Here is a 13682-nt window from a genome sequence, read left to right on the forward strand (position 1 = left end):
ATTCTCTGTCCTTCCTTCCCCTGCTTGGTGCCTGGAAGCTGGCATCTGTGGACTCTGTCACCTGGGCTTGTTTGCCCTTTGGTTCCCATTGGGTTTGGCCAGTGAGAGGCCCTGATGGGAGGGCAGGAGAGAGAGGTTGAAGTAGTCATACCTTCATCCCACCATCCCACATTTTGGCAAGGATTGCATCCCATTAGATTGTCCGCCGGGCTTCAGTAGCTCCAATAAGATCGAGTCCTGCCTTTACCATTTCAGACCTAGGGATGTTAAAGGCTTCCAGCTGTTGTTGATGTCTAGGAAGTTCACGGTGTCTTAGTTCACGGTGTTAATGCCTTAACTCTGTCCACATCTTCACCGAACTCTTCAGTGAAACCCTTTGGAGTGTCAGCAGTTTCCCACTGAGACTTTGATACTTACCTAAAATGCTTCAGTGCTCTGCTTTCAGCATGAAGTCCATACTCCTTAAAGTGGTGACCACTGCTTACCTCTCTACTGCAGATGTTGACAGGCCCTCATGTATCCCCCACACTCCAGCCTCAGTGAATGACTGAGCCCCTTCGGTGATTTCCCTCAGCTCTGTGGTTTTGTATGTACTTGCCGCCCTCTAACCCGTCTTCTCTGCCTCATTGCCTCCGACTTATCCTTCAGTACTCCACTCACATTTCCTCTTTTCCAGGAAGCTGCCCCCAATTCTTGCCCTCTACTTTAAGACTGAAGTACCTGTTCTCTGTGTGCTTACAGTGCCTTCCATATATCATAAGAGTATTGACACTAGACTGTAATTTTTTGTCTGTCTCCTGTGGGTTGGAAAGACTGAAGGACTGTAGTTACCATGTAGAAGAATTCATTCGTTAGAGAATGTAAAAATAGCATTATTTTTGTGAATAAAAAAAAAAGATAAGATTCTGGGAACTTAACTATTTTTAGGAAATATATTCTCTTTTCCATCTCTCAGTTCCAAGGTGTAAAGCTCTGAAGGAAATGGATTTTATTGAAACTTCTGACTCAGACTGTTATTGCTACAATCAAAATTCCCAAGTGGAGTGGAAATACATGTGGTCGACTGTGCAGGTAAGAGCCTACATTTAAGTCATGTCTTAGGAACTGAGAATTAAAATGTACTATTTCAAGAATAAAAAATAGCTTTTATATGACACAGAGCAGTGTATCAGTATGAAAGCTGATTCGGGAATCACATAGAGTGGCCCAAGGGAAAGGGACATGTGGAAGGGAACATTGACTCTTCATACTTTCTGTCAGCCCTTCTCCAAGCCACTCCAAATAAATATGGTATCTAAGTGAGCACAGTGTGCTTGCTGTTCAGACACAACTCAAGACAACACCCTCTCTCCTACTTTCTAAAATAATTGCTGTCCCAACTGCTCTCCGATCCGGTATGGCCAAGATAATAGTTAATCTCAGTAGCCTAGTACTTTCCTTCATTCAGCACTTAATGCATTTATTAAGCACTTGCTAAGTGCCAGGAACTACTATCATAGGCTCTTAGGATACATCCGTATCTTAGGATCCTAAAACAGATCCCAGCTCCTGTGGTGTTTATACTCCTAGGGGTAGGGGATAGGCCATAAATGTAATAGAGAAGAAAATTATAAAACAATAAGTGCTATGAAAAAAGAAACTGTAAAATAGGTGGAATGAGGGAGGTGGGGAGCAAGTTCTTGTTGAGAAGGTGATAGTTGAGAAAGATTTTAATGAAGTTAGTGAGTTACCAGGATAATATACCAAGAGAGTGTATTCTAGACTGAAAGAGAAGATAGGACAGCATATCAGAAGGCACATGATGTTGGTATGTACTATTACTGGTAATATACACCGCTTTGATACCCGCTGCAGGTATCTGGCAATGTACAATTTTACCACTGTAAAGTGACCATTTTGCCCTTTGTAATAAGTATTTTGAGGAGGTAGATATCCTTTTCCTCATCAAACTTTCACTTCCTAGTTTTATCATACATTGATGATGCTTGCATGAATCAATTATCATCATGATGTTTATCAAATGGTCATTTTCTAATTCCATTATTCTTTCTACATTCATCAGCATTCTTCAATAAGGAAGAGTTTTTCCTCCTCCAGTTTATTTATATCCACATAGTATTACAGATTGCAAATTGATTCAGTGGGTTATAATCCATTACTTCATTATTTATTTTGACATTCAGATTGTCCTAGATTTGGCCAGTAGGAGCACCTTCAGAGTAGCTCATGTGTCCTTTTAATTTGTACCTATCATTTGAGCATCTTCTGGCAAACAAGATGTTCCAGGCTTATCTTATAATTTCTTAAACCCAGCTCTGGAATCATACATTTTTTCAAGGAGCATTCAGAGTTAGGTGTGTTTATTAGTGCTGGGATACCATTGTCATATGTGTAGACACAGAAACATATACACCCATACACCTGTGCACATATCTATTTCTGTCTCTCCATCTGTTGAGAAACAGGAGTTCTGATATCTTCCATACTATTGGGTTCATTCTAATCTCTCTCCTTGCCATATTTGTAACTTTTTTCTCTGATGGGGGAAACTGGTTTTCAATATTCTCAATATATTGATTTATTTGCCTAATGCTAGAATAATAATTTATTATTTATTTGTCAATATTTGTTTAGAGTGTGTTTTACCTCTAGTTTAAGAGTATATAGTCTAAATACTGTGCTCCAGAATTACTTAGGTTAATTTATTCCCATACACCCTCCTTTAATATGGTTGTATTATTCATTTGAAATATATTGGGTTTTATTTGTTTTCAGGGTTTTTTCCCTATCTTAGTTGATCTTATTATCATTTATTAGTAGGTACGGTATTAATATGGTTTTAAATCACAACTTTGTGCAGAAGTATTCTCAGAGAAGTGTCACTCCCCCTCATTCCTCTACCCATTCCTACCAAGCCCTTGTGGGTAGTCAGTCTTACTAGATTCTATGTCTTTCCTGTGTTTCTTTCTGCAAAATGAAGCAGCGATGCATGTTTATAGACAGTGCTAAGGAGTGAGTTTAGATGGAGGACCAATAGCTGAGCCTTGGGTCAGTCATATATATAGGGAGGAGGAAGGAGCCAGCAGAGGAGAGAGAGAAGGAGCACAAGTGAAGATGTCCATGAAGCTGCAGGAAGAATGTGTTACCAGGAGAAGGGAATGATCAGCAGTGCTAAATGCTGTTGGTGGATCAAATATGATGACTGAGAATGAATTGGCCATTTGATTTAGCAACATGGAGGCCACTGGTGACCTTGTCAGGGACAGCCTGTTGGGAATGAAACACTCCATGATTGAAGCGGGTTAAAGAGAGAATGGGAGGAAAAGAACTGAAGATTGCAGGTATGGGCAACTTTTTAAAAGAATTTGTTTGCAATGGGAAGCGAGGGGAAAGTGGAGTCAAAAGAAGGCTCCCCCTCCCCCATGGGAAAAGTATCAACATGTTTGTATGCTGATAGTGATGTAGGAAAGATGTTAAGGTTTGAAGTTAACAGCCAAGAAAGAATTCTTGAGACATCTTTGGTGCAAAAGGTGAGTTCATTAAAGTACCGGGACAGGACCATGGGCAGAAAGAGCTGCACTGAGATCATGAGCAGTGGCTCATTATATACTCTCAAGTTGGGAGGGGGTTAGGGATAGCATAAGTCTCTTAAGGAATTTTGGAAGCAAGGTGTCCAGGACCTTGAGAGGGCTAGCTATTGTTGGGAAAAGGTCATTTATTACTGACTAATAAAACCTGAGTCATGAGACCCTTCAGATGTATATTGGTGGGTCATATGCTTGGGGGATGATTGCAGACATGTATCTTGGGTGGTGGAGATAAAGGAGGTTTCCAAAGGAATTTTTATATGTTAAAACAGACTTACGGGATCCTGGGGGTTGGGCTAAGATTGCCTTTTGCCCTTGGCAAAGTATTAACATTGAGGCAGCTGAGTTTCTAGAGGAATGTCACTCTCCCTGTTTCAAGGACTTATCAGTGGGCTGTAGGTAGTAAGGAAATTTAATTTTTCTTTTGCCTTAGTTTCCCACATCAATAGGATGGTCCAATAGAGAGGGAAGAAGTATTGTTAGGATGTCCTTGAGTAGACAAAGGTGGATCTGATTCAGTGCCTGTAGAATCTCCTTTAAATCTCCTGTGTGGCAGAAAATTCCTCCCCACAGGCAGGAAGCAGAGCACGTGCCTGCAGGTGCCCACCGGTGGTTGGGTAATGGGATAGGAGCCTGTTGACATTGTCTTCTTCCCTTTTCAGCCAAGAGTGAGGATGAGGAGGAGGTGTTGGTATTAAGGAAGGAAAAGCTGTGAAATCTTTGTTGAAGAAAGTGGAGAGTAGATAGGAATGTGTGGTATGATCGCCTGTAGCTTCAGGTCCCATTTCACACTCAGGGGCTTGAAGTCAGACAGCTGTGTGTCTGTCTGGCACCATTTGGTGGTGAAAATGCAAGAGCGGAATGGGTGGAGAGTTGGATTTTGCAGGTGGGTGTGACAAAGCAAGAATGGCGCAAAGGAGTCAGGGGTACATGCAAGGGAATGATTTATAATCATTGATCATGGAATTTAGCTGGATAAGAAGGGGCTAAGGACATCAAAAGGGTGAGGAGCAGGGGAAAAATGCTTGATCCATGGTGGGGTCAAAGGCTTCCTGGGTTCGGAGTCCTATAAGGGGCATGCTGGAAAGGTAGGAGTTGGTGGTCAGCCAGTGGGATGCATGAAACAATCTGTAGAGGGCCTGTAGTTTGGTAATGACAAGGTCCAGAGTGTGGCCATGGGAGTGATTAGCTGAGGTCAGGCAGGGGACAAGACTACAAGAGGAGAGGAGTTCAAGATGCTGAGAGTCAGAGTATAGGAAGGAGTTTGGTGTATATATTGTGCATATTGAATCCCTGAGAAGTATGACAGGAAATAGAGAGAGAGAGCAATAGTGAGCCAGGAGCTAACGTCCAAGAGAAATGAGGATAGGTAGTGGGTTATATCACCTGATGCCCGAGATTCAGAGCTGGTGATCTCACTCCCCTTTTCTGGCTCACCTTACTCTTGAACAAAGAAGAGTATGAATAGAGAGGGACAGACAAAGGCAGCAGCACAATTGTCATTTAATGATCACTGACTGGATTGTCACTGTCTGCTTGGTACTGTAGCCAGTACTTTGTTAGTGAGACTTGAATAGGACCTGTGGTTAGATTCTTCTTCAGGGGGCATGGGGAGAGAAGCCTGAATGAATTACATATGCACAGCTGATCCAGAGGAAGTGCTTTTTCTCAAACACAGTAGACAATGGTAGAGATAATAAACCCCATTATAAACCAAGTAGTTTGCCACCTATTACTTTCTGCCATCCTTTTTCTCATGTCCCTTGGCCACAACAACTTGCTAGAAGAGGGAGTTAAATCACCTACAACTCAGGGGAAGAAACATTCACTTTGCAAAGTCTCTGTGCTGCTCCAGTATGTTCAAACTAAACACAGATCTGTAGGTCCATCTCTGGGATCCCTGGAATTGTGTACATCTGACTGTCCGTTCTTTACTCCATTATCTTGGGCTTTCTTCACTCCTCTGCTCATGATTTTAAGGAGCTTATGAGAAGGAGTTTACGTGTTTATAGATTTGTTTGTTCTTATTTTATAGGTGAAAATTACCAGTTCAGGCCTGCTCAATATTGTATATATCACAGAAAGACATAATTGTCAGTATCCAGAAACCATTCTATCTTTTATCAAATGTGTGATTCATAATTTTTGGGCACCAAAGGAGTCTAATGAAATAACCATAATCATCAATCCATATGGAGAGACCATGTGCTTTTCTGTGAAGCCTGTCAGGAAGATATTTGTCTACACAATTAGTGTGAATCGAAACAGTAAGTCTTTTTCTGATTTTCTCGATTTAGTTTTTCTGGAGTGACATGTCAATAAATTGACTTTTCTCTTTTTTCACTAACTACATTGACACAAAATCTTTGTTGTGTGTGTCTTTTTTACTCCAGTTGTAGATTTCAAACTCTTCCTTGTGTTTGTGGCAGGCATTTTCCTCTTCTTTTATGCAAAGACGTTGAGTCAGTAAGTATCCATTTTTACTTTCTTGATTTTGTGAATTATCATTTATCCTTTTAAAAAGAGGACAGGACAGTTTTGACCCTATGCTAAATACTTCCACACTAGCTTGTAGTTCTTGCTTTAGGTTTTACAAACAATAGGTCTGAAGATAGTGCTTGAAAGGCCTTTAAAAACTAGTAACAGTACACATGATATGTATGTATATATTACAGAGTGCTTTTACATGCATTATTTTGTGTTATGTATTAATATGCATTTTTAAAATCTGATCCTCTTAACAATTATGTAAGCTCTGTATTATTGTTCTCATTTTATAGATGAGAAAACCAACATTCATGATCACATGACTAGTTCTTGCTAGGACTGAGATTTATACTCAGGTTTTCTGATGCCAGATGCCTTGCTCTCTCTGTTAGATTCAAGCTGCCTCCAAGATTCATGGCTCTGATACAGAAGGTTGAATTTAACAAGTATCTGACTCTTGGATAAACATATTATCCTGATATTTTGTGTATTACAACTTCTCTCATGAAAAAGGAGTCTTTTTCCAGTAATATTTTACTTCTTAGCTTGCTATTCTTAATATTGTTCATCTTTCTCATAGTATAATTAAGTGTGTTTAATGTAATCCATGTCCTTTAGAAACCCAATGTTAGTTACATAGCCTAAAGAGTAAAGCTTGGACTCAGAGGAACTAGGCTACATGCCTGAATCCTCCAGTTGGCAGATACTCACTTGGGGATGGTCTTTAACTTCTTGGTGCCTTTGTTTTCTCCTCTGTGAAACTTAGACATGGATAGCCGATTCACAGGGCTGTTGTGAATGCATGCAGACCAGCATTTGCTACATGTTAGGTGCTCAGTAATTCCTCTTGCATCAGATTCTAAACATAGAAGGTAACTCAGACATTTTGTTTTGAGTTAGTGGCAAGCTATTTACCATAAATTTCAAGTACAGGCTTCATTTTTTAAGAGTATAGGATGTAATTAAAGCTACCTTCTGAGTTTTTCTCCTTAGTATTCTTTATGGCTACTGTCATCAGGTCAAACATGGTTTTAATACTGAAAGTGCTGCTTAGCATTTAAATGGCTTTTATCTGCTTGTCTTGACAGAAGTCCTATTTTCTATTACTCTTCTGGGACCGTGCTAGGTGTTCTAATGACCTTAGTCTTTGTCCTGCTGCTGGTGAAAAGGTTTATTCCTAAGGTAGGCATACTGTGTATAAATGAATAAAAGAGGGAAACCATGATCTCATAGACATGAAAAATTGATCAAAGTTAATTCACATTGATTGTGACAGTTCCTAATTCAAACTGTATTTCTGCGTTGTATAAACTGACTTTAAAATGTATCTTTTTCTAGGGATTCCATTTTTGTTTATTATTATATATACCCTAAAGTAAGTATTAAGTTTTGATGATAATTTTTTTTGAGACTCTTTTACTTTTGGGTATTACATTTTTCTTATGAGTGGCAGGGGACTGACCTGTGCTGAGTAGAAATTTGTCTTGTCTTAGCAGAGCTGAGGAATGTTGTGATGCTGAACCATCAAGGCCTTGAATACCTGCATTGCTACATCTGGGGATTTCTTCATTATTATTAGTTCCCGAAACACCTTTAATGAAAGAGAGCTCTGCACTTAGTTGAGGATAAATATTAGTTCATGATGATAATGTTGCAGATACTCTGATTAAAGCTTGCAACACCGGCATTATTTTGAGATAAATTTCTTCTTTGAAACGGTGCTTTTCCAACTTTAATGTACTGAGGATCCTATTGAAATGCAGATTCTGACTCAGAGTCTGCCATGGGGCCTGAGAGTCTGCATTCCAGCAAGCTCCCAGGTGATGCTGATGCTGCTGGTTCATGGACCATAACTTTAACAAGACTCTAGAGAGTATCTTGAATTGACTTCAGTGCAATTTGATGTAGAAGTTTCTAATACAAAGGGTTTATTTGCTTACTCCTATTTTTGTGAGTGAATGAACCAAAAACTGTCATTTATTTTCTTCCACACACAGTATAGCACCTTTTGGGCTCTAATGGTTGGTTGTTGGTTTGCTTCAGTTTATGTTGTGTGCCGATTGATGGAAGATCTAAAGTGGCAATGGCATGAAAACAGAATATATATATTAGGTAGGTAATTTTTTAAAAATTTGTCCTATTATTGGTAAAGCTGAAAAGTACAACTGGAGGCCTTCTTTGGAAATGTTTCTCTCTGGCGTCTAAATTTTCCTTTTGAACTAAGGAGAAGTGCTGTTAACAATATTTTATTTTATTCCCACAGTTGATGATTTCAGTTCATTAGATCTCATTTTAGACTCTTTTCCCTATGACATCTTTCTTTTTCTGTACTAATGATCAAAAGAGCACAAAAGTATTTGTCTCTTTTGACTGCTTTTATGCTATTGAATTGTGGTTAAGCTCTAACCAGATCTAACTCGTAATGAAAAAATTCCTCTGAAATGTGGCTCTTTCTTTTTCTTAATGTACTCAGCATGAAAGGTGAGAAGTTCTAAATATAAATGACTAATGAAAACTTGAATTTTCAGAAACAGGCTATTAAGAAACCACTTGTTCTTATTTCATGTAACCAAAAACAAACAACTTTTTAAAATTATTTGTTTTAATTGGGAAATAATGGAGAATGGGAGGATCAGTTTTCTCCTAACCCCTTAGCACCAAATTTTTCACATAAGTCCACCCACCCAAAACAAAAGCAATCAATTTTTTGTTTTCCTTGAAGATTTTGTCTTTAGCTCACTCTTTTTTTTTGATAAAAGTTTTTTTTTAAAGATTTATTTATTTATTTGAGAGAGAGAAAGAGTTGCGTGCACAGGCAGGGGGAGGGGCAGAGGCAGGAGATAAATCCTTAAGCAGACTCTCTTTGAGCACGCAGCTGGACAGGGGACTCAGCTGCGGAGTTCCATCCCAGGACCTCGAGATCATGACCTGAGCTGAAATCAAGAGTTGCCCGCTTAACCATCTGAGCCACCCAGGCGCCCCTATGATAAAGTATTTTTAAAGTAAATTATAGATATCATGGTATGTTCCCTTAACTACTTCAGTAAGCATCTCTAAAAAACAAGAGCATTTTCCTCTATAGTTAAATATCTGTTAAATCTAAAAAAATAATAATTACATAAATTACTCAGGTCATGTTTAGATTTCCTAGGTGTCCTTGATGGTTGGTCTGTATAAGGGGAGATAGAGTCCAGAACCATATTTTGTATCTACTATGTCTTGTAAGTCTTTTATAATCCATAACAATTCCTTTTTTCATCATAGTGATATGCTGAAAAGACCAATCAATCTAGTTGTCTTATAGAGTGTCCCACTTTCTTGATTTCTCTGATTATTCCTTTGCAGTATAATTTAACTTGCTCCTCTCTCCCCTGTATTTTCTGACCTGGAAATTAGATCTTGAGGCTTGCTTAGATATGAATGAAACACTTTTGGTGGAATACATAAGAGGAGATGTGCGTTTTGCATTGGATCCCAGCAGGAGGTGCAGAATCTCTCATTATCTCACCGCTGTTAGTGCAGAAACTGAGCACTGTGCTAGTGGGTGCAGCCTGATCCCTCCACCATAAAATTGTATTTTCCTTTTTTAACTAGAAAGTAAAAATAAAAAATAGAATTTGTAGCCAACTGACATATGCTGAGGCTTAAATCCTGACCAAAGCAACCATGATAACATTCGTCCATCTAGGACTCTGGGCTAAAAAACAGATATATATCATAATAATTTATTATTAAATATCCTCAATTATTACAGAAGGCAGTGTAGTATCTCACATGGAAGGAATAACTATCCCTCTATGTGTTTTTCAGTCTTAACTTCTTTGGAAAAAGAAGTCCTAAATATGAAGGCTTTCTGATACATTCTTAGCTTAAGTCAAGGCTGTGCCAGGATTTTTCATACAACTTTTCAAGTTCAAATTTTCAAGTTCTTTTGCTTTTTTACAGGCTATGTCCTAATGGTGGGATTTCTCAGCTTTGCTGTTTGTTACAAACACGGGCCCCTTGTTGACAAAAGGAATGTAAATCTTCTGACGTGGACACTACGGCTCCTCGCCCTGCTCCTGATCTATTGTGGGGTCACTGTGCCCCAGTACTCATATGCACTTATGATCCTCACCCTGTCCTCCAGGAGTCTGCGCTACCCATTGAAAGCGTTCAGTTATATGAAGTGGTGCGTATCTTTTTTGCCTTGTAAATTGGACATTTTGAGCTCTGATTTTATTTACTGTTTTGGTAAGTTTCTTGCACGTGTCATATTTTGTCTCATAATTAACTACGTTTCATCTGGAGATTTGAGAGAGGAGGAGGAAGGAGAACACCAGCATTGAATCCCATCTCCATTTCTAGTCTTCGTGAATCTTTCAGAAGACTTCCCCCAGTTACTAGGTAATTACAGCTCACCCAGAATTCACTGAAATCAGTGGCACACTCTGGGTTGCCTAAAATTTCTACTTTCATTCTACATTTCCTTTCATTAGGGCCCAAGATTGGTTTAAAGGTATTTGTTGTGCTTGTGAAATAGAGCTAGAAAAATAATTGAAAGGTATTATTTATGTTTAGGACTTTTTTTTAGGTTTTAAGTTAAGGCTTAAGCCCTTTAAAAATACAGAAGGAGAGATGAGGTAACTTCTATTGCCACAGCTGTATTATGTCTCTCCTTAGTCATTGAGTTGAACACCTGTTTTTGTGTCAGGTGCACAAATGAAGGGGCTAGTTTCTTCCCTTGGTGTGTACTTGTTGAGACAGCAGCATACATTTCTGTATCTTTGAAGTGTTAAGATGTACCTGTTCAGGGACTATGGCACACAGAGTTCAGGAGAGTTCCTGAAGAAGAAATTACTAGGCTGAATCTTCGTGAATTAAAACAGCCAGGTGAATAAATGTGGAAAGGACTTTCCTGACAGGGAGAAGGCCCAGTCCGATAGCACCATGAGGCCGGTGAGCAGGGTGGGCGTCGGCAAGATTGTGGAGGCATTACAGGCTGTGTTAAGGAATCTAGTCTGATCCTGTACATGGTGGAGGCCAGAAGCCATTATGCATTCCTGTCAGCATTCTCTGCCTGCTGCTTAGACTGGAGTTATAAATCCGGTTGCTTGGGGCTGGTACTGAATGGGTGATGCTGAGCAGGGGTAAGGCAGTGGGGCCGTCGTGAGGACTGTGGGAAATTCTATAGCGCAGCCTCATCAGAAAGGGGGCAGTTACTACTCAGCTTGAGCTGATTGTTGCCATGTAGGAATATGGACCCTGCCTTTGCCAGATCTTCTGTTTTTGTTTTGTTTTGTTTTGTTTTTTAGAAAAGCTGGGAATATGGGTTTGAATGTGAATTGTTATTATTTTTAAATACTGGTAACTAATCTGAAAATAAAAATACATTCAACAGTCAAGATCAAAGCAGAGACCATGAACCTGTCTGGGTGGCAGGATGTGGCCCAACTGCCTTCTGGCACAGAGGGTGTATATAACCGGGAGGCCCCGAGGCACTGACATCACAGTGGTGCAGGCATGAGGTGATGATGGCCTAGAGTCAGGCAGTGAGACAGTGAGGCAGTGAGGGAGTTAATAAATATTTATGAGGTAAACCTAGCTGTGAGGAAGAAGACTCTGGTAAGTGGTAGTTTATGGATCTGGGACTGCATATGTAACCATGTCACAGTGTTAAAAAAGTACCAGTGACAGGACAGGGTTCTTGTGCAGAGAATGTTGGCAAGGCTGAAAGGCAGCAGGGCTGGGTCAGAGGGGCTGCTGTTAGCAAAGAGCTCTCTGCCCTGAGAGACCAACAGTGACTGGGATTACCAGAGGTCCCTCTGCTGGGAGGAGGCTGGACAGTCCACATCTCCCAGGCCTCCGGCCCTTCGCCACACTTGTGGCTTGAGGAACCCAAGATAGAATTTGGGCCTCTTTGCCTTTAGACATCCAGCTGCCCTGCCAAATGTAAAGTGTGTTCTGTTATCTGCATGATGGTCCTTCTGTGCACTTGCTGTGCATTCTGTTAACATGAATTTAATACAATGTTTTGTAACTTCCTTAGCTTTTCATTTTGCTAGTGAATAATTATGCGAAGAACAACAGGAAAAAACAGGAACATATATGTTAAATAGCAAACCAGAGAAATAAGACCTTGATTTGTATCGTATTTTAGTTTTACAAAGAGCTGTTTGAATATATCCTAGTATATGGTAGCTACTCTCTTAATTGTCCTTGTTGAACTCTCACTATAGGACACTCACTGTGCTAAGCACTTTACATGAAATATCTCATTTAATCCCTGCAGTGACCTCATGAGGTAGATGTTATTGCTTTCACTTTGTTCATATGAGCAAAGTGAGGCTCAGAACCATTAAGGAAATGCCTCAGTTGACAACTCAGTGGATAAACCTCAAAGCCAGGACTGTGTCCCAGTCTTCTGTGTAGAGACCAGAGGTTTTCCTCTAGGGAGACCAGGCTAGGTATTCAGAAAAGGAGAAGGAAATAATGTCAGTGGTGCCCCAATCTGACTCCTCACCACCACACAATCTTTAAAAGTTTAAAGGTTTTTCAGGTCCCAACCCTCAAGAGAATATATGTTTAAACCACCTCCTGGTAATTCTTATACTCATGTAGATTTGGGAATCTCTGGTTAAATTAAATTTTAAACCACCCAAGAATATTTTTAAAAACTCATTGATAAATGTAACATATGTGTTAATACCTTATCGTCATTGCCATTTTTATGAGATTCTTCCCTTTAGGACTTTTCCTGATTGGAAAAAAAAAATTCCAGTATGAGCCCCTTAGCATGTAACAAAGGAGGAGTTATTATAAGTTATTGTACATAAACCATCCTTGTACAATAATTACTCCTCCTCTGTAGGATTAGTCAGAATCTCCACCACTAGGTGGAGGCGATATCCCACAAATCCTCCCTTCCTTTTTTTTTTTGGGCTAGCGACTGAGTGGTAATTGATTCTACCAGGTCTCCGCATCTCAAAGAATTGCTTCCATTAGTGCCCAAGATAATGAGCAGACCAAGCATAAAAGAGCCAGACTTTTAATGGTCTGATTGTGCAATTAAAAATCACTGAGAAGAGAAATACAATTAATATGTCTATCAGAAATTGAGCCTCAAATTCCTAGGAACATAATTTAGGATGGTCCAGGAAGAAAGGAAATGTACTGTTCGGCCCAGACTGTGCATGTTCTATATACCTCAGTTGCTCTAAGAACCATGAGAGTACGGTGTGATATCAAGGAAGTTAAGTATTACTGTTCCTTTCTAAGAAATGATTTTCTATAAATCTTAAGGTTTGAATTGAGCAGTCAAATATGACCAGGAATCTAGCAACCCATGCCACATGTTTTAGGAAAATGAAGAAATGGTTTACATCAGAAAAGCTGGTGGTTAAGTATCTTACTGAAGACGAGTACAGGGAACAGGCGGATACGGAAACGAACGGTGCCCTGGAGGGGCTGCGCCACGCCTGCCGCAGGCCTGACTTCCCCGCGTGGTTGGTCGTCTCCAGACTCCAGGCTCCCAACAAGTAAGCCCTGCTCAGCTGCTTGGACCAAACGTGGGTTAGAATGAGTGTGAAAATACTGGGGTAGTTTGTTACCGAACTTCAGACTAGGAAC

At 39.9% G+C, this 13682-nt stretch overlaps 1 protein-coding gene across 6 annotated transcripts in view; it reads left to right on the top strand.

Annotated features, from left to right (window-relative positions):
* The window catches only part of NEMP2 (nuclear envelope integral membrane protein 2), a 144020-nt gene that overhangs the window by 104812 nt on the left and 25526 nt on the right, over positions 1-13682 (top strand). For 4 of the 6 annotated variants that reach the window (XM_073881213.1, XM_025848568.2, XM_073881203.1 and 1 more), the window contains 7 exons: positions 956-1071; positions 5623-5854; positions 5981-6053; positions 7163-7256; positions 8072-8186; positions 10020-10245; positions 13415-13591. In XM_073881213.1, coding sequence (XP_073737314.1) covers positions 982-1071; positions 5623-5854; positions 5981-6053; positions 7163-7256; positions 8072-8186; positions 10020-10245; positions 13415-13591 — 1007 coding nt within the window. In that variant the 5' untranslated portion in view covers positions 956-981. Of the gene's footprint in view, positions 1-955; positions 1072-5622; positions 5855-5980; positions 6054-7162; positions 7257-7412; positions 7450-8071; positions 8187-10019; positions 10246-13414; positions 13592-13682 lie in introns of all 6 variants that reach the window. The other 2 variants (XM_073881196.1, XM_025848584.2) reach the window with 2 other exon arrangements.

The sequence above is a fragment of the Callorhinus ursinus genome, unplaced genomic scaffold, assembly GCF_003265705.2.
Source record: "Callorhinus ursinus isolate GAN/ISIS: 27379988/994484 unplaced genomic scaffold, GSC_fseal_2.0 scaffold2, whole genome shotgun sequence".
Classification (NCBI taxonomy): domain Eukaryota; kingdom Metazoa; phylum Chordata; class Mammalia; order Carnivora; family Otariidae; genus Callorhinus; species Callorhinus ursinus.